The sequence below is a fragment of the Castor canadensis genome, chromosome 8, assembly GCF_047511655.1.
Source record: "Castor canadensis chromosome 8, mCasCan1.hap1v2, whole genome shotgun sequence".
Lineage (NCBI taxonomy): Eukaryota > Metazoa > Chordata > Mammalia > Rodentia > Castoridae > Castor > Castor canadensis.
The window spans coordinates 47896819-47921974 of NC_133393.1; the positions used below are offsets into that span (position 1 = coordinate 47896819).

Below are 25156 nucleotides of genomic sequence, written 5' to 3' on the forward strand. Positions count from 1 at the left end.
CTGAGTACTGGGGCATTCACTCTGGCTGGACAAGGTTCAGCTCCATACATGGAAGTCCTTTCTTAACTAAACCTACAGTATCTGAATCTCTACATGCCCCCCCCCCATTTATCGCTTCCTTCCCCCTCCTCTTTTCACACACACAAACACAAGCACACACAGACACACTGTTAAATTTGAGAACAAGGGCAAAGGGAAGGGAACAGCTGGGTTTGCTGGTATCTTGGAAGGCTGTGATGCCTTGCCTGGAGCTGTGGGCCTGAGGGCCTGTACTAGTTGCAGGAGTGTGTACCGCAAAGGGAGGGGAACACATCTCCAGCTAGAGGGAATGTGGAAGGGTCAGAAATTGCTTGCTGTTTCTGTGCTAATAGGGTCAACCCCCTGTTTGTGATCCAGTGTTTGCTCCTGAGCCTGGCACACAGCCATGAACAGCTTTTCTCCTAAGCACTATTGGCCTAGATCTGGACACTGCTATCATTTTGTCTCTGCATAACCCAGAAAACCTCAGATACTAGTTTTAAAGTTAGGGCTTACCAGGCAGAACTAACCCTGACTGTAACCCTAACCCTAGCCTTACTGTAGCTCCTTGGCAGGAGCAAGAGGGCCAAACATTGGACTAGGGGCACTGGAAGGAGAGGGTGAGAGGAGCCCAGGGTGAAGAAGGGGCTGCAGGGGCCTCTGTGTCATCTGCACACCTAGGAGTTGAGAAGACGGGGCTTCTGAGTTGGCTCTGGCTACGGGAAGGGCAACTTGCTCATTCACTGAGCACTGAAGGAGGGAGTCCCCCATGTGAATGAAGGTGTCCACTACTGCATGTGTGGCTTCTTAGTATGTCAGGGCCCCGCTGGCTCTGTGGAGGCAGGAACAGTGTCTGTTTTGCTCCCTGATGCATTTGAAGAGCACAGTGCCCAGTATGTAAAGGGTTCAGCACCTAATCCCTTGAATGAGTGAATGAAGGCAGAAATATAAGAATTAGTGCCATAAAATCATGCTTTGGGGGATGCTATAGTTTGGCTCTTCAATGTTCCCCAAGATGGCTGTGTTAAAGCTTGGTTCCCCCAGGGTAGTGCTGTTGGAAATTGATGGAGCCTTTATGAGGCTGGACTTAGGGAAAGGTCTTTAGGTAATCGGGGTGTGCCATTGAAGAAGGCTGTGGGACCTTCTCCCCCTTCCCCCACACCCTGGTTTATGAGGTGAGTGGTTTTGTTCCCCTACATACCCACTGCCATGTGCTACCTAACACAAGTTAAAGCATCAAAGCCAACTGGTCATGGACAGGAACTTCCAAAACTGAAAGTCAAAATAACCCTTTCTCTTTATAGGTTGATTATGATAGGTATTTGTTACAGGGCTGGAAAGCTGACTAATACAGGATGAAGGTAAAATGATTGTTTGGACAAGTGAGATGATGAGGTCTGTCTTGCTGAGGTTTTATCAGCTTCTCAGCCTTCACAGTCCAAGGGCCTGGGCTCTGCTCAGGAGAAGTAATGACACGTTGTCCCAGCACTGTCACTTTAGATAGGATATCACCCTCTTAAATGTCTTAGAACTGCTTCTGCTGTACCAGCTCTGACACCCATGCCTGGAGGAAATGATTCTGACTACACCATTGAAAAGCCATGATGAACAACTGTGGGCCAGCTTTCTTTATTCCAGGTAACTGTGAGGAAATACTCCTCAGCTGCTGAGAAGGAGGCGAGTCAATATGAGTGACTACTTAGAGAAGGAACAGCCCTCCACACTGCTTAGTGACTACCTAGAGCGTCCCGAGAAGTGATCATTTCAGGGTGTTGTTACATCCATGGAGTCTGGGGACATCTGACTCAAGCTGACGTTGGCAGCTGCACTCTTGGAGGAAGGTTTTCACAGAGCCTCTCTCTATCACCTCTGGCTCTTCTCACAGAGTCTGGAGGCCTTGGACACTGAACACGGTGTACTTTGTGCTGCAGACCATGGTCAGGAGCAGATGATAGTAGCATTGGCACATGCCACCATGGAACGGTTTTCATCATACAGTTCCAGTAAAACATGGTATTTTCCCTGCAAGGGACACATGTAAAGTATTAGTCATGTGACTTGTAGGCATTTAACAAATACAGTCAGCCCTCCATATCCAAGGGTTCATCATCTGTGGATTCAACCAATTGGTGATTGAAATATTTGAAAAATAATTGCATCTGTACTGAACATATACAAATGCTTTTCTGTCATTATTACCTAAACTATATACCTAATACAATCATCTAAAATGATTTAAATTATATGGTTGGATATGTGTAGATCATGTATAAAAATGCTAATTTATATGACAGACTGCAGTATAAGTGGATTTTGGTATTTGATGAGGTCCTGGAACCAATTCCTCAGTATCTCTGAAGGCTGATGACATTTACTGAGCACCTTCTACATGCTGGATGTGGTTCCAGACCCAGGGGATGAAGTAGAACAAGACAAACCCAACTCCTCACCCTGTGAAACTTATAGTCTCATTGAGAGACATGACCAAGACCCCGTGACAAGGAGCTGTAGAGCATGTCGGATGCTGGTTATGGAGATGGATGGGATAGCTGGGAGGGGCAGGACTAATGCTGGCTTGCAATTTTAAGTAGGGTGTCAAGAGAGATTTGCCTGAGAAGATGACCTTTAGGCAAAGACCTGAAGGACACACAGGAGGGTGCCATGCTGCTATGGGGCTGATGTCCCCCTGTTTGAGGAACAGTCAAACAGTCAGGGGGTCCAGGGGGCTGCAGGGAGAGGACGGAGGCTGGGAGTCACAGGAGGCCAAAGCTTTGGGGATTCACAGATATAGTGAGGATGTTAGCCTCCAGTCTGAAAGGAACGCGGGTGTGACAGTTTTCCCAGATGGGTGATCTATCTGATGTATGTGATAATAGGATCACTCTGGCCATAGAGGAGAGGGTGAAGCTGTAAGCCTAGGCAGAAGACCATTGCAGTCATCCAGGTGAGAGATAGGGACGACTTGGTGGAAAGGGGAAAAGGGCAGGACTCTGTCTGGATGGATTTTGAAAGATGGGCTGATACTACTGATTTTCTGAGGAAACCCAAATGGGTAAGAGGGAAAGAGATGGGTTAAAGGTGACCCCAAGGCTTCTGGCCTGAGCAACTGGGAGGATAAAAGACCACCAGCAGGAACAAAATTCAGAAACATAGACTCAAAATTCTCTACCAGGTCCCTTTCTAACAACTGCTGTCCAGAGAGGGTGGGTTGGCAGGTAACCGCTTAAAAGAAGCCATGCCAGCCATGCTGAATGAAGAATTGCAGGAAGATTCAGTGGTGATCCACTTCTGTCTTATTCTCTGCTGATGTCCCACTCATCACCCCATAGCACAGGGTGGTAGTGTGACTCTTGATGCACCCATCTGGAAAAGAAAAGGCTTGGGGTGGTGAGAGGTTATGTCAAGCAGAACAGAGGAACCAAGAGAGAAGGATGCATAAACAATGCCTGGTACATCTTTGAACTGCCTGTCACCCACTGGGTAGAGAAGCAGTTTTCATCAGAGGAAAGCAACTTGCCAGCAATTAGCAAAGGCACAGAAGGGAGTAGATTCCCCAGCACTGGAAATTCATTTGAGGCAACCAGGCTGTGCTCTGGATGGTGCCATGGTGTGAGGATGGATCAGAGCAAACTTAGGTATCATTCAACTTGAGGATTCTGGGTTTTTAAGTGATCACAGAGCAAGTAGCTGTAACTTAGAAGCAATGTAAAAGTTAGAGTGAGGTGATTCTGAGTGAAGGCCAGCTCAGATTTATATCTGATTGTGTATCATCATCATTGTCATTGCCACCACCACTACCATTACCACTTTTCTTTTGTATTTTTGAAACAGGGTTTTGTTATGTATCCTAACATGGCCTTGAAATTGTGATCCTCCTGCCTCAGCCTCCTGAGTGTTGAGATTACAGACAGGTACCACCACATCAGCCCATCATCTACTTATTTTTTTTAAAACTCTCTATGCTTATATAAATGTATACCCTAAAAAACCATTGAACACCAAATGAGTTTTTTGTTATTGCTTTATGAACCTAAGAGAAAATGTAGTATTTGAAGGAAGGGGGTTCTAGATTGTGAATTAGAAGATAGGAATATTCTGGCATAAGAGGTAAGAGTACTTCAGGAACTGTGCCAGTCTGGTGGCAGCTGGCGGGAGGCACTGGGACATGAGGCCGGGGTAGTGATGGACTTTCTGCTTTGAGGAGGGCACTAGATCTGTGGGTTAGAAACATGTAGCTGCAACCGGAGCAATATTCAGATTAGGTGATAACTACAAGTTGTTGTCAGTAGGCTTTGGAGGCCAAAAGATCTCTTCAAATTCAGAAAACAGAAGGTAGCATAGACAGGCATGGGATCACTGGCAGGACTTCAGTTTGAGACAAGAGATTAGGTGTGTCAAAAAGAAACTAAGCTAGTGAGAATTTTGAATGTTCTTAACAAAAAGAAATGGTAAGTGTTTGAGGCTATAGATATGCCAGTTATCCTGTGTACATGACATTACACATAGTCTACATGAATTTAAATATTACACTGTACCCCATAAATATGAATAATTATTGTAAATTAAAAATAATGTATGTTTTCCCTATAAAAGGAAAATCAGACCAAGGCACTGAAGATTGAGTGCTGAGTAGAAAAGGTTTTGGCCAAGGTAGGGCCACAGCCCACTTCTGGGGGTTTGGTTGGAGGAGGGGTTGGGAACAGGTCTTTTAAACCCAAAAGGCTTCCCACTGTCTCTGTCTTGCTTTAGGTAACAGTGTTTCTAAGTGTTGCAATGTCTGTGGGCCAGGGAAACCTGAGTGGGCTATGGCTGTCTGTGGCTAGTGTGCAGAGCCCAGATTGGGAATCAGGCTCCAGCTGCTACATTGCATACAAACATATGGGATGTGCCTCAGTTGCTTATGTAGCTATTGGGTCTGCCCAGGTGTCGGCAGGCTGGGGGGTGGGCCAGGAGCTTGCCAGGAGTCTCCCAGGCACAAGCCTCATGGGGGAGGAGAGCGGAGGACCTGGCCCAGGGTCAGGGGACCTGACCACAGCTTTGGTTCATTTTGATTTGTGTGTCCTTGAGCAGTTACTGGTTGAAGAACTAAGGTACTACACTTTCCCAAGCACTGTCAGAAGCTGCAGTGCAATGGTCCCTGACTCAATGGTTCAACTTAACATGGTGCACAAATAAGAAGCATTTAGTAGGAACTCTATTGTCACTTTCGAGTTTTCATCTTTTCCCAGGCCAGCGGAATATAGTATGATCCTCTCTTGATGCTGGACAGTGACAGTGAGCCATGGCTTCCAGTCAATGACATGGTCACAAAAGGAAACAACCAACCCTCTGCAGTGTGCTGTTGTGAATCTAGAATATTTTGTAGGTTAGGTGTGCTACATGTATTTTCAACTTAATGATATTTTCAACATGTGAACTTGTTGAACTTCCTCAAAAAGGGGTACTGTGGCTTTATAAAGTGCTTTTCTGTTTCATAGTAACTGCCAAGGGTAACTGATATTAAAAAGTCAATAATGCAAAATGAAACTCAGTTGTTAGCAATTTTTACATCACTCTAGTGGGGTATCAGAAGAAAAGTGAGCAAATAAAAAGAGTTCAAATAGCAAAGATTTAAAGAAGAAAAGCTATCTGGGAAAATTTAGGCTCCACATCTGAGAAGTGAAGAGAGATTGAGTTTTCCTTTCTTAAAAAACTTACATATTATACTGAAAGGTTTGAGGAGAAAACTCTAGAGAATTCCAGAGGGGGAAGGCTGGAAACTCCAGTGTGAGAACCAAACTAGTTGAAATCCAAGATGGTCTGTTGAGATGACACTGTGACTCAGAAACCCAGAGGTGGGGACAAGAAGGAAACCCAGAAATGAGACTAAGTGGACGATCTTTATGGTGAAGGAGACTCTGAATTTCCTTCAGGTGGTGAATGACTGAAAAGATGAAGTTGAAAACAAATAAATAAATAATTGAATTTCACATCCTTTTTATGTTGCTGTATAAGACTCTTTCAGGAGTAGCATATTTATTTCATATATTTATCTCTATGTCAGAGTGACTTGAATTCAGGCATTTCAAAAATCACATTATTCTGAGTAAAAGAAATTTCTGGAAAATCCAAGTCTTAGCTGTGGGTCTTGCCAGTGAATGATCAGGAGTTGAACTTTTTATTTACTTGATAACCTGCTGGTTGAATGTTTTCACCAAAAATTTTGTTGAAAGTTACTCCTCGTTGTGATGTATTAGGAGGTGGGACTAAGTGGCACCTTTCAGAGGGCTCTGCTGTTTTGAGTGCATTAATTAATTCAGGACTAGTGGATTAATGGGTTCATGGCTTATCTTACGAGTGGCATCTGTTATAAAAGCCAGTTTGGCTCTGTCTTTTACAGGAGCCCCTCTTGTCCTGTGATGCCCTGGGCTGCCTCTGAACTCTGCACTCCCCACCAGAAAAAAAGAACCTCATCAGATGTGGTCCCTTGATGTTGGACTTCCCCCAGACTTTAGAATGTGGCCTGAATAAACCTTTATTCTTTGCAAATTATCCAGTCTTTGTTATTCAGTGACAGCAACAAAAATGGACTAAGGCACAGCCTGGCAGTAAGAGTGAAAGGATGGTAGTTAGGGAGACATTGAAGCTTTCATACTTTGTGTCTATTCCTTCCTCTACACTGCCAACCTCCCTGAGTGCAGCTCACACCTCGCATGGCTGCCTCCTACACACTCCAAGCAGCTCTAGCCATATGGAGTTCCAAAGACATCAACAACCCTGTGGACAAGACATGGCATCCTGATTCTTGTGGAGTTTGTACCCAGAGAAACCCCAAAAGTTCAAAGGCATATCAAATGCTATATACTAAGAGGACAAAGCCAGTGTATTAAGCACTTATAAATGCCCACTATAAAGTAATGGTTTCATTGGGAAGGGATTTTTTTTTTTTTTAGCCATGCTGGGGATTGATCTCAAGGTTTCAAGCTTTGCTAGGCAGGGTCTCTATCATTTAGTCACACCCAGTCCTCTTGCTTTTAGCTTGTTTTTCAGACAGAGTATCATGTTTTTGCCTGTGTGGTCTCAGATAGCATTCCACCTACTGCTGCCTCCAAGTAGTTGGGACCACAGGTGGCATGGAACACCTTGCCCTGCTCAAGAAAGGATTTCCTCCCTCCCTCTTTCCTGCCCCTCCCTCCTCCCTTCTTTCCTTCCTTCCTTCTTAAAATTTATACAGGGTCTTGCTACATATCCCAGGATGGCCGCCAACTCAAGATCCTTTTGCTTTAACCTCTCAAGTGCTGGGATTACAGGTCTAATGAGAAAGACTCATCTTTCTTCTCCTCCTTCTTTGGTGGTGCTAGGCTTTGAACTCAGGGCCTTGTGCTTGCTAGGCAAACACTCTACCACCTGAACCACTCTGCCAGCCCTGAGAAAGGGTGTTCTTAATGATGGCCTACAGAAATGTTTTAAACTGTGTAATTCCCTACTTTCTTCTACTTTTCCATCTCTTCCCTACTCCTCCTTAGATTTTTCTACTCTTTCAAGAAATAAACTGTTCAATACAACAATTAAGTAACAACACAGGACAGAAAACCAAAACCTTACCACAGGAATATCAAGTCCAGGATTATTGATAGGGCCAGCAAAGTAAATCTGCTCTGAAAAATATATAAAGCAGATAATGATATTCAGTCATTTAAAACAAATGACTTGTGAGCATTAAAAAAGTGTCAGTCAATGGCCATTGATACAAGTGTTTGAATTTCTTGATTGCAACAGCCTCTTCATTCATTTATTTGTTCACATGACAAACATTTGTTGGTCACCTACCATGTGGCATTGGGGATCCAGTGATGGAAAAATATCACTGGATATTTTTAAGCACACATTGCTTATATGTTGATGAGGAGACTTGACAACACTGAAATAACTGAACAAGACAATATCTAGATTGTTGAAGATGCTGAAAGGAAACAGCATGGAATGGTGGTGAAGAGGTCAGACTGGAGCTGGACTGCACAGGGTTAAATTCTGAGACGACTTCCTACTACTAATAACCCTGGGACAATCATATTATCTTTGTACTCAGTTTCCTTGTTTTTAAGATGAGCATTAGAATGCAAAAGTAGTATCCTCTTCATAGGGTTGTGAGGAATTAAAAGAGTTAATAAGTGTAAAGTATGAATAACAACACCTGGAAAGTCCTAGGAACTGGGAGACACTGTGTTTGACAGTATGGCTGGTCAGGGAAGGCATCTCTTTTGAAATGACATTTGAGTTAAGCCCTGACCAGGGGTGTGCCTCAGTGGTAAAGCGCTTGTCTAGGATGTGCAAGAAAAAGGAAAATGGAAGGAATGAAGAAGAAGAAAAGAAAGAAGGAAGGAAGGAATGAAAGAAAGAGGAAGGAAGGAAGGAAGAAAGAAAAAAAGAAAGAAAGAAAGAAGAAACCAAGAGCTAAGTCTGAAAGAAGGAGAATGAATGATCTACTTAGACAGCTGAGGAAGAGAATTTTAGGGCAATAGAATGAGGACAAAGATCCTAATATGGAAGAGTTGGGGAAGTGGAAGGACAGAAGAGAGAAGGGTTTACTAAAGCACAGTGAGCAAAAGAGAGCATGTTGGAAGAGCTTAGAAAGAATAAGGGGGGCAAATATTTCAGGACCTTGAGGGCAGGGTAGGAGTTTGGATTAAATTCCAAAGGCAATGGAAAAAGTGTTAAAACCTCAAGTGAAAATTCTTAATTTGTGTTTTCCAGAGACATCCTGTTGTGGAGAATGGAGGGGAGAGATAGATAGGGGAAGGGAGAAGGCCCTTAGTGGCCTGGGGGAGAAAAGGACTGGTGAAGGTGGAGGTGGAAAAACACTGCTGAGATCAGGGATGCCTCAGGAGGCAGGACTCACTGATGAGTTGTGTGTGGAGAGTGAGGGCCAGGAAGAGCTGTGGCTTGAGCATTTAGGTAACTTACTGAGATGGGGGAACCTGGACAGGAAAATGTGTGTGTGTGTGTGTGTGTGTGTGTGTGTGTGTGTGTGTGTGTGTGTGTGAAGAGCTTTATTTCTGGGAAATGATTAATAAAAGGGCTTTGAAAACAGATGGATATGCAATTCTGGAATTTTGGGGAGGAGTTAGGGATGGAGCTAGGAACACTGGAGTCATTAACATGCAGCTGGAGATAAAGCCAGGGGACAGGATGAGACCCTCTAGGGAGACAGACTCAGTAGACAGTGAAGGGGTTGGGAGCAGGGAAGTGAGTCAGCCAAGGAGCCTAAGGGACAGCCTGTAGTGTGGAGGGCAATCAATGTGGGGTCAAAGAAGCCAGGAGATAGGTGTTTTTGAATAGGAGAGTAGGTCAACTGCGTTGAATGTCACCACTGAGAGTCTGAGTAAGATGAGGACAGAGATGTACAGTGGGTTTAGGTCTTCGTGACCTTGGCCAAAACATTGGAGAGGTGAGGCTGAATGCCTGGGATGAAGAATGATATGGAGGGGAGGAAGTTGGCAGAGTTTTGCTGTAGAGGAAAGCAGAAAACATGAAAGCTAACTGGAGGAGGGTATGGGATTAAGAGTGGTTTGTTTCTTTATTCAAGGTGGAAGATGCTGCACCATACTTGTCATGCAAAAGGAAAGACCTTGTAGAAAGAATTGAAGAGAAAAATTGAACATGCAGAATACAGAGAATAAATGCAGGTGTGAAAGTTTTAAGAAGGTGGGAAGGGGGCTGGGGATGTAGCCAGTGGCACAGCTTCTTGCCTAGCATGCAGAATGCCCTGGGTTCAATTCCTAACATAACAGGGGGGAGGGGAGTAGAAAGGAGGGATTTGCCTTTGAGAGAAGTGCAAAAATGACTCCTGTGGTTGTTAGAAGAAAAACAGCAGAATGGGGTCCAGGTATAGGGAAGTGTGCAGATTAACTGCTAGACCAATGACAGAGCTCCTGTCTGACTACTTTGATTTTCTCCATGAAGTCATGGGCAGACAGGTAGGGGAATATGGAGGGTGTGTGGTGTATTGCAGAGTAAAAGAAGGTATTTAAATACGTATCATGGACAGTGGGGAAAGTTATTGCCTAGGATTGCTAGGCAGTGTTAAGTGGGTTTAAAAAAGTTTTTTTGAGGTTTGTGGTTGTGAACTCAAATATACTCCAGTCACCCAACAGGTACATTTTCTCAGGAACATTAAATAGCTCTGATGTTGTCAAGGGTTGGGTTGTAGTTTTGCTGGACATGAAAGATGGAGAAAGGCAGGGCTACTGAGGACAGATGCAAGGGGAAGATTAACAGACCTCAGCATCTAAGGAGGGCAAGAAGGAAATGAAGGCAAGAGGAGGCAATGAGGTAAAAACAATGGTGGAGTCAGTTTAAAGGGTTTCATTATTGCAGTTGAGGTCCTGGTGAATTGGAAGGATAAAGCTGGAGGTCAGAGTATTGACACCGATATTTCAGAAGTGGTGCAACAGCCGGGATTGACAGGAGAGATGATGGTTGGGGTGGTCGTGGTGAAAGTGATTGTTGAAGGTAAGGAAGTGAACAGTTGAAGTGTTGCAGTAGGCGGGTCATTCATGACAATTCTGAAGACAGCAAGAGGGAGGAACCTCACCTAGCATCTCAGGTTCCTGCCTCCTCTGACTCCCCAGCATCATGAGCTTAGCATGTTAGGACCACCAGTGGCTAAGAGCACAGCCAATGGGGAGGTCAGATCATTTGGGGTGAATGGTAACCTTTGAGCCTACTACCTGAGCAAGTTACCTAGTCTTTCTGTGCCTCAATTTCCTCATCAGCAAATGGAGGGACAGTAATGTCCACCTCACACAGTCATTGTACATCAGGTGAGTTAATACATGTAGAACTCTTATACCAGCTCCTGACTCATGGTAAGTACTCAGTAAATGTTTGCTATTAACAAATTCATTCACCAGTCCACGCTACTGAGCATTCATCCAATGTAAGTCAGGTGCTGTGCTGGAGGCTGCATACAGCTGTGCGCATGAAAATCACTGGCCAGCCAGGATTGCAACTGTTTACTTCTAGGACTGTTTCCTTCACTAGCATGGGATTCTGTCTTCTTGTTGGCCCACCTCCCACTACATTGCAGTGTCTGGCACATGGCAGGTGCAATATGTGGTTTTTGAATGAGGCTGTTGAATGAGTAGAGCCAGAGTTAGGGCATGGATTTGCAACCACTTTCTTTCTGTGCCCTCTATTTAACCCTTTGCCTGCTAGAAGGGTCAGCTGGCACATGAGACTAGATTAGGAAATAAGCCATTCCGAGGAGTGAAATCTGGTGATGAGGTTAGAAGGTAGGTGGAATAAAAGGTAAGTAAATGAATGCTTTTTGGGTTATTGATGGTGTTAGGCCCCAAGTTCTTTTGATGACACAGTGATTTCCTGCCCTGTATAGCACCTGGCTTTTCACAGCTGCTTAGCAGGTATTTGCAAATGGGCCAAACTGTCCTCATTCAAAGGGACTTTGGACAAGCCCCTTTGAATGAAGGGCATGAGAATAATTTTCCCTTTAAAAATGCTTCTACTAGGCAATTGGAGACTTGAACTTCTGAAAGGAAACTCATTCTTAGGATAGATTTTGGCTTCTACTAAATTGCCATGGCTCCAACCTCCATATCATTTCTTCCCTTGGCCAATTCCTGGTTCTGTGCAGCTGGGTACCAGAAGTTACTATTTCATTGTTTCAATCCATTTAAGTTTGAAAGGAAACATCTACAGCCACACATCACTTAACAATAGAGACACATTCTAATAAATGTATCTCTTGCTGATTTCATAACTGTGCAAATATCATGCAGTGCACATACACAAACTAAGATGGCTATGACGTCACCAGGTGGCATAATCTTATGGGACCATCATATGTGTGAGCCTTCATTTACTGAAACACTGTTATGTGACATGTAATTATATGTGGCTCTGAATAAGCAACCATTTTATTGGAAACAATTGCTTTGGATGATGTGGGATCAGAAGCAGAGATGTCAGAGTTCCAGAGCCTATCATAAAAACCGCCTAGTGCAGCTGGGGAAGATGCTATAAGTAGCTACATAACACATTGAGTGTGAGGAGTGAGCTGGGTGTGAGGACACTCTAAGTGCCAAGGGCTTGGAGGGGTAAACCCTTCTCGGTATCTGCAGTACAGTGGTATAGGACTTCTTTTTTTTAGGAAATCATCTTTTCCCCAGTGGATACATTCTGAACAAGGACCATTAGAACAGAGGGAGAAAGAGACCTCTGCCCAGTCTGTTCTGATAAGAGGTCATTTCCTTTCAACCCACCAGTCTCTATAGCTGCCTATTTTCTGCTTCGTATTCCAGCTTTCTTAGAGCTTCCATGACTCCTAGATAAGCTTTCAAGAAATCCCCCTTGCTTTTTTGAATGGAATGGGTTTCTGTGGTCCACGATCCAAGGGTGTGACTGCCATGCGTGTGAACCAGTCAAGATCACTCCTCCTGGCCACAGGAGTAGGGACACAAAGTGGGTACAGAGCAGAGTTGGAGAACAAGGATTAGATCTGCCAGTCCCTGTCTGGTCTGGTATGGCTGGATCCCCTTGGGCATATTTCAAGCTCACTTTATGCTCCTATACAGTCCTCTTTGGTGGCACAGTAAGAAGGACTTGACCCTGGAGGCATACAGGCAGATTCAAGACCCTGCTGTCCTGGTCACTATCCAAGTGGTGGGTGGGCCATTTGCTTATGCTTGCTGCCTGTCAGCTTCCAAGCTTGTAAAATGCAAACTGGAATGACTCCCTGGTGGGTGTGAGGAGGACTAGAGAACTTGATTGTAAACTTACTGAGCAAAATGAGGTCCCTATGAAGGGTAGAACCAGTAAGTAGTAGTGAAATTATTTCCCTGGAAGGAACATTGACTTGGTGGTTGCTGAAATACATGAAGTATGGGGACTTTGTGGTAGAGCTAGTGTGCACAGTCAGTAAGTTTTTAATTTCAGATTTGAAAAATGGGTGAGTATGGCTGTTGAAGGAAACCATTTGAATTCTGCAATGCTCACCTGCCCCGAGGTTTGCTAATTTGAGCTCTTCACTATTAACAGGTCCTGTTCTGGGGTGAAAGATTTTCATTAAATTGTCTGTTACACTTTACACTTGGAGCAGGAGCTCTTTTGGGGTCCAGTGAAGATCCTGAGATGGTTGTAAGTAACTCATGGAACTATCTTTTTTATTGTTGTTAACCTGATGAAACAACACCTAAAATAAATCCTTTCTCCTTCCTTTCTCAGATCCTCTCCCATTCTGAGGTTTCTTTAATTAGCATTCTCACATTCTGCTACTATAAAAAGACAGTGTATTTGCACCCATTTCTTCCTTTCCTTCATTTGAAATCTTTACCAGTTTTTAATGTACAGAGGACTAAAGAAATTCACTTAGGTATTTCTGAAAACAGGCTTTTGTTTAAAGGAAATTTATTTTATTATTTTATTTTATATAATTTTGCTGTGTCAGGGATCAGCCTATGCATGACAGGCAAGTGCTCTACCACTAAACTCCACCCTCAGCCCCAGAAACTGATGTTTAAGTGTGGAAATAAAAGACCCAAAGAAGTTGAATCAACATGGGTTGTAACACATGGGTACACGAAAGCAAGAGTAGGAATCTCTCTGTATAGATATCCTTAACTCAGCTAGCAAAAATGCTTTGTTTTCCTTATTATGCTTATGTCTTTTCTTTAACAAAATCAGTGATAAGGGCAGAACAGGACCTGCCTGGAACTGAGGGGAGGAGGGGCCAAGGGTGGGGAAAGGGAGCAGGAGGGAGAAATGATCCAAACAATGTATGCACATGTGAATAAATGAACAACAACAACAAAAAAGACCCAAAGAGTTTTAGGGGACACTGATGAGACGGGGGCCTGTGTCCTGCTCTGTCTCTTGTCCTTGGTGGGCAGCACAGATTATGCTGGTTTGGGGCAGCTTGCTGAATGCGTGGACTCTGCCAGGTGGCCTTCTCCCTTTTTCCCAGCCTATGCTAGGACCTCATTGGAATTTCCTCCAAACTTCCAAATTTATTACAAAAACACCATCAATTTATTTATTTAGATGCTGGGGACTGAGCTCAAGGCCTTGCAGAGTCTCTACCACTGAGCTACAACCCTGGTCCTCATTTATTTATTTGCTCAACATATTAAGCCCCCTCATCTACTGGGCTCAGAGAGGTAGTGGAGGGGGGCAGGAAGGCATTTTCCCCCAGCTGCATTGAATGATTAACAGAAACATGTACAGTGTATAGCTAACATAGCAATCCCCTCACCTAGTTATCATTTTTTAAAAATTATTTTGTGGTGAGAATACTTTAGATCTACTCTCTCAACAACTTTTAGTGTTATTAGCTCTGGTTTCCACACTGTACATCAAGTCTCCAGAACTGATCAGTTTCATAATTGTAAGTTTGTGTCCTTGACCAACATCTTCTATCCTTAGTCCCTGGTAATCACTCTCTACTCTGTGAATTGATGAATTTAATCTTTTCTTTTTTAAAATATATTTCTTTTCTTTTTAAGACTCCATGTGGGAGATCATGGAGTGTCTGCCTTTCTGTGTCTGACTTATTTCAGTAGGCATAGTGTTCTCTAGGTTCATCTATAGTGTCGGAAATGACAGGTTTTCTGTCATTTATGGCTTGTGATGTATACATGTTAGATTGTCTTTATCCATTCATTTGTTGATGGATGTTGGTTTTCACATCTTGGTTACTTTGAGGAAAAGGAACTCTTGCAAACATGGGCGGGAATGTAATTTAGTCTAACCATTGTGGAGAAGAGAATGGAGGTAACTCAAAAATACAATCCAGCAATCCCTCCTCCAGGTATATACACCTGCAGGAGAGATATTGCATGTTGAACAATCTTCCCTGTGGAACTAGAAGGATGCCCTCTTTCTGTAAGAACACAGTGGGAAAGAGCTTGATCTAGATCAAGGCAAGGTGGTAGGACAAGGAAGCAGGAAGTGGGGATAATGTTCCCAGGCCAACCACACACATTGCACACATCATCTCTGGAGGGAAAGGGGAAAGGGTATGTGGCTTTCCTTTAGTGAGCTCTAAATATAATCTTTTACCTCCTCCTGCCTTGGAGTAGTTCCTGAGAGACCTGACTCTGGGCAAAGGCCAGCGCAGCTCCTCATACCACCTCGAAGTCTTCCCTGACCTGTCACTCTGCTATCTCTAGTCTCTGACCCTCCAAGTCATGGCGTTTCCTGTTTCCTCAGGATGCAGAGCTTTTGGCCGGGCCCTACTTAAAATAATGGTGAACTTGCCTGGGGCAGTTGAATGTCCACTGCCTTTAGGTAGCTCTGCTGTAGATGGATCCTCCAGGGCCCTAAAGGCTCAGGCTTCATCAGGAATTCAATGAATTCTGGGTAACATGGGAACTAGTTCCAGGCTCAACTTAAGCCCAGTTGTAATTTCTTTTTATTGTTATTTCATCTGGTGTCCTGATTTGGCAGCTTCTCAAGCTCCCAGGCCTTTTAAAAATTGTTTTTAAAAAAGCTGGTGCTGGACATTGAACCCAGGGCCTTGTATATTTCTAGACCATTTTCTCTTTTGGACTGCAGAGCCTCTGAGGTCTTTTTGCCTCATCTGGAGGGGATTCCCCAGGAATCTCAGTGTTGCCTGCCTGGCCACAGTGTCTCAAAAAAGACCTATGGGGCCCTCCCATATGCTTGCATGGAGTGTGTCTAGTGAGGGACAAGAGGAAGCAGAAATCCAGCTTGTGCCCACTGGCCCTTCCCTGAAACTTGCAACTGGGCTGAGTTCCACTGGCAGATAATTTTGGAGCCTTGTGCCAAAGCCCCTCAGTGCATGGGAAAATCCCTGCCTCATGCTGAGAGGCTGTGGGGGCCCTTTGATGTCTTCCCGGTCAAAGGCCTACCATCCCGGCACAGGATTTGGCTACAGACCTGCCCATGGAATGTAACAAGGAAATACAGAGATGTAAAGTCCTAGAGGAAGGCTTTGATGGAGCGAGGGGCCTCTTGACCTTGAGAGGTATAGTTTTGCAGTCTCTATTGCAGTTCCCCAAGGGTCCCCGTAGGATGAAGCCCCAGCTCCATGCTCTGGTGATCAACAGCCTGACAGTGCTGACTGCCTTTTCCTTCTCACTAAATGCCTCTCTTTTCCCCTCACTCCTGCTTCCTGGTATCAGGTCCTAAAACACTGCTTGCCTTCCATCTTTGTTTGGAGAGGACCCCAAATGAAGAACATTTCCTGGCATGGGTAGTTCCCACCAAATCTCATGTTGGGGGCTTGGTCCCTGGTGTCACAGTGTTGGGATGTAGTGGGATTTTTTAAAGAAGCACTTGGGGTGAAGAAAGATCTGTCCTAATGAGGGGATTGAGGCCTATGCGATAAGAGTGAGGTCTTTTTCTCTCAGAACTGGATTAGTTATCACTAGAGGTGATTGCTATAATGCAGGGCATTACCCTTTGTCTCCTCCTCTTTTTGCATGTACTTCAATTTTTTTTTTCCAGCACTGGGGTTTGAACTCAGGGCCTCACACTTGCTAGGCAGGTGCTCTTACTACTTGAGCCACTCCGCTAGCCCTTGCATGTACTTCTTGCCCTTCTTCTTTCTGGTGTGTCATAATGCAGCATGAATGCTTCTTCAGATGCAGCCACCTGATCTTAAACTTCCCAGTCTTCTGAGCTGTGAGCCACAATAAACCTATTTTCTCTATAAATGATCTGGTCTTGGGTATTAAAAAGCAGACTAAGAAAGTGTCCCTTTTCCTAATGTGTACCGAAGCTGTTTGAGTTACTGGTGGCATAAGAAACCTGACTGCTGACACACTTGGACCTGATGATGACTCAGTTTAGAAACTGGATCATAATGCTCTGAATCTTGTTCCCTGACTTCTATGCCAAAAACCAGGAAGAAGAATTTTCATGCCCTGGATTATCCCTGAGAGTTCTCTGAACCTCACATTTTGGGAAAAACAGAGGCAGAGAGAGAGGGATAAAGAGGTGACAGAAAGAGATGAATGGGGCAGGTGAGAAAGTGAGCCAGTTTAAGAAAAGAAGGATTAGAGGAAGGGGGAGGGCCAAGTCAGCTTCTGTGTGTTTTCATCATTCTTTTGGATGAAGTTTTACTGCCATCAAAGAGTCGGCCAGTGTGGTAGAGCCTTCAGTAAAGAGGTGAGCCATTGCAAACTGGGCTTGAAAACCTTGGGGTTCCTTGGCATGCTGGATGACACTTTGATAGAGAGGATTATTTCTGTTGGTTCTGAGAGCTTGGTAACTAGAACACGTTCAATTTTATTTCCAGATACTTCTTGGTGACATCCAGCATCCATCATCCATTTTGTTGAACCCCTTTGGCTGTACAGAGGGTCAGTATGTCTTGGGAATGCTTACTGTGATCCTTTTGAAACCAAAACTGTAATTTAAAACTCATAATTATGTAATGAGAGTTTGGATTAGTGTTCTTCTACATGAATCATTTTAGCTTGGCCTCAGTGAATGTGCCTTTATATCTTCCCCTATGTATTCAGCCAGGCTTGTGAGATCCTTATGGCATTTCACTCCCTAAAGAAATTTAATGTTATTGACAAGTTGAAAAAACATTCACTGTGAATTTTTAACGGATCACTTATAATACAATTATAAAATAAGAATTCTCCCAGGGTGGATTCACTCATGACCTTTTACTTACAACTCTCCAGTGATTCAGAGAAATGGTCATTATCTCTTTTTTCCTTAATAGTAAAGCTGGTTTCAACCAGAAATGTTTCCAACACATGGCATGTCATTGACTTCTAGCCATATAGTTTATCCTTTGTGTAAGAGACATGGCAGATGGGGGGGAATATGTTCTCCAGGAAAGGGTAACAGTAATGTCCCAATGAGGCAAGCCTTTGATATGAAGCAATGATATGACTTCCTAAGAAAAAAACTTATGTCTTGTCTCATGTGTATGATTCATGAAGTTCCTAGAGTTGTTTGACTTTTATGCAGGCATTTTAATAAAAAAGAAAACATGTAGAGTTTAAGGTTTCCAGATAAAATGTGCTGGTTTTCTGAACAGGCTAGCAATGGTTCACCAAGGACCATTCCCAGGAACTGTAAATTTGTGACCTTACTTGGTAGATATAATTAAACTAAGAATTCTGAGATGGGGGAGATTATCCAGGATTACCTGTATGGAGCTAGTATAATTACGAGGGTCCTGAGGGAAGAAGAAATCACAAGGACAGGTCACAGGGAGATGGAAGCAGAGAGTGGAGAGATGTGGCTATGAGCCAAGGAATGCAAGCAGTGTCTAGAAACCAAACAAGGTGAGGGGTTTCCCCTGAGGCCCACAGAAGGAACACAGCCTTGCTGACATACTGATTTTACATTTCTGACATCCAGACTGGATGAGAGTAAATTGGTGTTGTAAATTGCAAAGATTGTAGTAATTATTACAGCAGCAATGGGAAACTGATACAGTGGTCTTGGATTAAGAGAGAAGGGCCAAGAAGGCCAGTCTGAGAAGAGGCCATGAATGGCAGATTATTTGGATTTGTGCTTTCCACAGAGTCTCTCAGAACCTTGATATAAACTTAATCTAGGATTTGAGCAGAAGAGAAAGTAGTTGGATTTGGGCTGGGCCAGTGGATGAAATTTCTAACATAAAGTCATATCAAAGAATTCAAGACAGACTTAAAAATAATTTAGAGCAGTGTAAAGCTACTAGGTAACAGAATATTCTGTGAAGATGCAAGTGTTCTGTATCTGTCGCCTAAATTATATGGTAGTGGCTATAAGAACTTGTATCATGGCTAGTATGACAGATGAGTTGACTTTTAATTTAACTTGAGTGGAAATTATTTAACCAGTGATATGCAGTTATCATATTGGACAGTATAGATCTGGTTCAACACTAACAGAAATACCCTGTGAGTCCTATATGTAATTTCAAATTTTCTAGTAGCCACATTGAAAAAGGAAAAGGAAATGAGTGAAACTAATTTAATAAAGGAGTTTAACTCAGTTAGTAAAAATATCATTTCAGTATAGGACCAATATAACAAAGTATCAGTGATATGTTTACATTTTTTCATATATTGTTTTGCAAGGTCTTCAAAATCTGGTGTGTATTCTGTATGTAGAGTTCTCACTCTGGACTGGCCCTGATCAAGTGCTCAACAGCCACAGGTATCTCTTGGCCCTTGGACTCGACAGTGCCAATGATTAAATCCTGGATGAGAACAAGAGCCCCAGGAGAAGAAATGGCTTATTTTCAATTTCCTTCTCCCTGCCAGGCCTGTTTGTCTTTTCTGCCCAAGTTCCCTTGGAGAGATACCTAGCTTCTGAAAGCAAAGAAAAGAGAAAAAAAATATTTTTTTTTTCCTCCTACCAACTTATCTTGGATTACTGTGAACTGAGGCTTAACATAACACTCAAAATACAGCTTGTCAGTTGGTGGGCTGATTGGATCCACAGCCATGGAAATGAAGAAGTGGTGATGGGAAGAAAGAGCAGAGAAACTGGCTTGATCTGCAGAATGTGGGAAGCTCTAGGAAAGAGCAAAGGTGTCGGGAAGGCTAAGTAAGCATGGCAGAGGGCTGCATTTCTCAGATGGGGATCTCCAGGCCCACGCACAGCAGAGCTCTTGGGGGTGTTTATTTGGATAAAATGAAAATACAGGTGGCTTGGGGATCAGACTAGGGTGCTATGGGGGAGCTGCGAGTTGTCCTTAATTAAGCTTCTTAAATGATTGCTGCATCTAAGTCTCTGAGTTGGATTTATGGAATTTCATAATAGGCTAAGGACTTGTAGAGAAGTTTGCATTATCTTAGAAAATTAAAATTGCTTGTGCTCTTAGGCCATCACCAGTTTTACTATACTGGGCTCAACTAACAGAACAAATTGACTAAAGTCAAAGGACAGTTTCAACATGCTGTTGACTTATTTAAGAATGGGCTTGAACTTGCAGATGGAGGAGAAGCACCCAGCGCTATAGGATTCCTTAATGGTTGCTGTGTTTCATTTTGTTTAGCAGGAAAGAGTTATTTTCCTTAGTCATTGCCAGTACCCTCCTAGGGTGGTTATGTCCAGGCCTGTACTCTGCAGTTCAAGAGTAAGAGTTTTTTGCTAATTCAGTAAGTAAGCCATTGGTTTTGTTGATTCTTCATGAATTTACAGAAGAGGTGACTGCTAGGTAAGAAATTCACAGCTGCTTGAAGTCCGGAGACAATGAAGATAAGAAAGGGCTGATGGCAAGGAGATGGAGCTTTCTATCACCCATGTTATGAGAAATGCAAATTGGGCTTTCTTCCCAGAGGTGCAACAGGACCAGGGAGACCACGTTTTGACCACCAGGAAATATATAGGCTTGGACCAAAGGCATCTTTGTGCTATCCCTGAGGAAAAAGGCCTTAAATTTCCAAGCCTTGAAGGCTCCATCACCTCTCCTGGTGCCTCATCAAAATGCAGACTTCCACTCTGAGACTGATGACCATTTGAAGGGTTCAGCCCTTTCTTGAGAAGTTGCTACACAACACAGCTGCCCACTGGTCGCTTAGTGAATGCTTCCTCTGCCAAACACCATTCTAAGGCTTCACGTACAATACTCCATTTTATTCTGTGACAACTCTGTGAGGGCTTCATATTTTTTCTTATTGTATAGATGAGGAAGCTGAGGCTCAGAGTGGCTAAGTAACTTGCCTGGAGTCACCTAGGTGGTAAGCAACAGTAAAGGTCCAGCTCTCTGTAGGTCTGGCTTCAAACCCTATACCTATTCATGAGGTTAGTGGTTCTTGAAGTTTGGTCCCTGGACCAGCACCATCAGCCTCACCTGGAGACTCGTAAGACATGCAAATTCTCAGTCTCCTCTCCAGATGTACTGAGCCACAAGCTCTGAGGTGGGCCCAGTAAGTTGCTGTTCCTCATGTCCTCCAAGTGATGGTGATGCATGCTCAATTTTGAGAGCTGCTGGGCTGGGCTAAGCCCCTGATAACCCAACAGCAGCACTGCAGTGTGATGAGGCAGGGAGCAGGGAATTCTCCCAGATTAATATTGCTTTAGGTAACATGCTGCCTGCAGCTACAAAATGACAGTGAAATGATGATGGCAGGAGAATTTGTGCAATTTCCCAGGTGGCAGAGAGTGATTGCTCTTTCCTTGGGCCCACAGGTTCATCCGTAGGAAAGAGAACAAAGACACTTTGTCATCTGAGCCATTTGCAATGGTTGATGAAGGACAGAACCTGAAGCTGGGATTAGGAGGGATTGGGAATGAAGTACAGAGACCACCAGAGCAGAAAGCCTGCAGCAATAGAACTTGCAGAAGCAGGTGGTCTAAAATGCCCCCCAGAAACAAAAGGTGAGCAGACAGGAAGAACAGAGGTGACATATTTTGTAAAAGAGGCTTCAGATATGGTGGCTTAATCCCTTCTGTTATGGCAGAAATCAATGACTGAATTCCCTGAGCTTGCATTTGTCAATGCCTGTAGCAAACAAACAACTGAATAATGAGGCTTGTGGTGGTGCCATGTCTCTGACATGTTTTATAGAGGTTGTCAGGTTGTCAGCATAGATTACTGCTCTTCAAGATAGTTCCTGTCTGGAAGGTGGGTTTTACCTTGCCTTCCACTTGCTGAGGGTAAGGCATTTTGCAGAGAGCATTTATGGGAATTTTTCTACATTTAATAATACACAGATTGCATTTCCATTGCTCATCCCTGATTTCCCCCTTTCAAGGGCCATGGAAAAGAGCACATCGGAGCAGAAGTAGTGAGGGCTCTAAAATCAGTGGATGCAAACAGAATGCTTATCTAGATAGGACCGTTAGGACTGGATTTTGTGTAGATGCAGACAGCAAGCTTGAGAAGGCTCTGCGTTAGTGATGCTCTGAGGAACATGGAATGCAAATGTTCAGCAAGGACCAGGACCAGAAGGTAACACCCTCGATAGCAGTGAGAACCAGCACGAGTAACCACTGAGGTTATACCTCTGGCTGATTTGCATATGTAAAATCAGGAAGCATTATATCCAATCCCTTACTTGCTGTCAGGGATAATATCTGCCTTATGGGCAATATCATGCCAGAATTTAAATATAGTTCTCAGGGGATCCACCTTGTTATATATTGAAATCCATGTAATTATGATGTATGCTCCACTTTGGATAAGCACTTAAAGTCAGGAAGTTCAGATTTACGCAAAAGATAAATCAGAGAGCAACCATTTCCTAGACTAAAGAATTCTGTGCTTGCAAGAAGTGTCACCGTGATGTTTCTTTTAGTTACAATCTTTTAAAATTAATGTCTTTACAATCCAAACCTAATTTTGTCCTGTAGCTTTCATCACACAGGAAGTGAGGCATGTCCGTTTCTGTTGTTTGTGTTTTGTCATAGATTTTGTTACTAACTTCTGCTGAAAACTGGCTTTTACAGGAATGGATGCACCACAAATCAGCAGTTCTTGTGGGTATCACTGTGTTCTGCACCTCCCTTGGATTCTGACCAGGATAACATAAGAGGAACTTGGGGCAGAGCAAAACCACTCAACCCATGGGCAAGACAGCAAAGGAGAGAAGAAGGGACCAGTGGGTACCACAATCCCCTTCCAAGTCACACCTCCAATGAACTAATGTCTTCCCATATTGCCCTACCTCTTAAAAGTTTCCACTCCTCTCAATAGCACCACTCCAAGACAAAGTCTTTAACATTTGGGCCTTTGGGGGGATGCTTAAGCTAAACTATAGCAGTTGGGTACAACTGACACCCATGGGCCAGTCCATTAAATAGTCAATAAATTATTTTTTGAAGTCAATTACTTGTTGGTGTAGACCTAATGGCACCTTGCCTAAGTTGATGTACCCTGGCCAGAACTCAAGAGTGAAAACCACATGTTCATTCTGTTTACTTCATGATCTTAATCTGGCCCCTTATTCACTTCTCTATGCTCATTTCCAGTTGAGATTCTCATTCCTGCATGGCCCTGTACAACATATTTTAGACACAAACCTAGACTTTAGAGAACATGTCTATGTTGAATGTCTTGGAGCTGTGAGGATGGGCTGCACGTCTTTTTTTTTTTTTATTTCCTTTATTCATATGTGCATACAATGATTGGGTCATTACTCCTCCCTTCCCCCGCCCCCTCCCTTCTCCCCCACTCCCTGCTTCCAAGCAGAAACTGTTTAGCCCTTATCTCTAATTTTGTTGAAGAGAGTGTATAAACATTAATAAGGAGGACCAGGGGTTTTTGCTAGATGAGGTAAGGATAGCTACATAGGGAGATTCCTAGTATTGCTTCCATGTACATATGTGTTACTTTCTAAATTGATTCTTCTTGAGCTAACCTTTTCTCTAGTTCCTAGTCCCCTTCTCCTATTAGCCTCTGTTGCTTTGAAGTTTCTGTATTAGTTCCTTTGCATTGAAGACATCAAATGCTATCTTTTTCTTTTTCTTTTTTTTAGGTTACCTACCTATCCTCATACCTCCCTTGTGTGCACTCGCCTTATCATGTGCTCAAAGTCCAATCCCCTTGTTGTGTTTGCCCTTGATCTAAAGTCCGCACATGAGGGAGAACATACGATTTTTGGTCTTCTGGGCCTGGCTAACCTCACTCAAGATGATGTTCTCCAGTTCCATCCATTTACTTACGAATTATAAGATTTCATTCTTCATGGCTGCATAAAATTCCATTGTGTATAAATACCACATTTTCTTAATCCATTCATCAGTGGTGGGGCATCTTGGCTGTTTCCATAACTTGGCTATTGTGAATAGTGCCGCAATAAACATGGGTGTGCAGGTGCCTCTGGAGTAACCTGTGTTACAGTCTTTTGGGTATATCCCCAAGAGTGGTATTGTATTGCTAGATCAAATGGTAGATCAATGTTTAGCCTCCAAATTTTTTTCCAGAGTGGTTGTACTAGTTTACATTCCCACCAACAGTGTAAGAGGGTTCCTTTTTCCCCGAATCCTCACCAACACCTGTTGGTGGTGTTGCTAATGATGGCTATTCTAACAGGGGTGAGCTGGAATCTTAGTGTGGTTTTAATTTGCTAGAGATGGTGAGCATTTTTTCATGTGTTTTTTGGTCATTTGAATTTCTTTTTTTGAGAAAGTTCTGTTTAGTTCACTTGCCCATTTCTTTATTGGTTTGTTAATTTTTGGAGAGTTTAATTCTTTGAGTTCCCTATATATTCTGGTTATCAGTCCCTTGTCAGCTGTGTAGCTGGCAAATATTTTCTCCCACTCTGTGGGTGGTCTCTTCAGTTTAGAGACCATTCCTTTTGTTGAGAAGAAGCTTTTTAGTTTTATGAGGTCCCATTTGTCTATGCTATCTCTTAGTTGCTGAGCTGCTGGGATTCCATTAAGAAAGTTCTTGCCTATACCTATTACTTCCAAAGTATTTCCTACTCTTTCCTGTATCAACTTTAGAGTTGTGGTCTGATATTAAGGTCCTTGATCCATTTTGTGGGCTGTACTTCTGAGGATGGATGTCAGGTTTCCTTGAAGGGAATGAAGATTCCCACAGTCATCTAGTCTGGCAGGAAGAGGAGACCATTGGTTCCACTCTGGGTTTTCCAAAACGTGTTTTTCCCTGTTGGCTGCCATGCTCCAATCTTCCTGTGAAGGCCATTGTCTTAAATGTAGTTTGTTGGCTCTGGCAAAGCGTAGTTAAAGTGAAGGTGTTGCTGGACTTTAGGTCAAGTATTCGCCATAGTAAGTACCAGGGGTACATGTTCTTGGAAACTGGCTACCAACCTTGAATTCTGACTTCCCTTGTAACAGCAGCTCTCAGAACTGCCTAGAGAAGTAGTTGGCAAGCTACAAATCCTATGCCTTGCCTGTTTTTGAGTAGCTGCTAGATGAGAATGGTTTTGATTTTCGTATTTTTAAATGGTAGAAGAAATAAAAAGAAAAAGAGTATTTCACATGTAAAAATATAGGAAATTTCTATTTCAATGTACATAGTTAAAGTCTTATTGGATGACATCAATTCCCTCCCTGCCCCAGACTTTCATATCACCAATAAGGGCTCCATTCCACAAGACTGTCCTCGCCATCATTTCAGGCACCAATCCTGATTAGGAGGTTCCCAGATTACTCACAAATTCTTTCTCACTTGGCTACAAATCAGAGGTTCCCACGACCTGTGTCTCAGTTTAGTTAATTTGCTAGAATAACTCACAGAACTCAGAAGATCACT

At 43.3% G+C, this 25156-nt stretch overlaps 1 protein-coding gene across 3 annotated transcripts in view; it reads right to left on the reverse strand.

The window, feature by feature from the left end:
• Positions 1–1631: 1631 nt before the first annotated feature.
• The window catches only part of Ly86 (lymphocyte antigen 86), a 64625-nt gene continuing 41100 nt past the window's right edge, over positions 1632–25156 (reverse strand). The window contains exons 4-5 of one of the 3 annotated variants that reach the window (XM_020172697.2): positions 7603–7655; positions 1632–2040 (exon numbers count right to left, since the gene is read on the reverse strand). In XM_020172697.2, the coding sequence (XP_020028286.2) occupies positions 1957–2040; positions 7603–7655 (137 nt within the window). In that variant the 3' untranslated portion in view covers positions 1632–1956. The remainder of the gene's footprint in view (positions 2041–7602; positions 7656–25156) is intronic. The other 2 variants (XM_074082957.1, XM_074082956.1) reach the window with 2 other exon arrangements.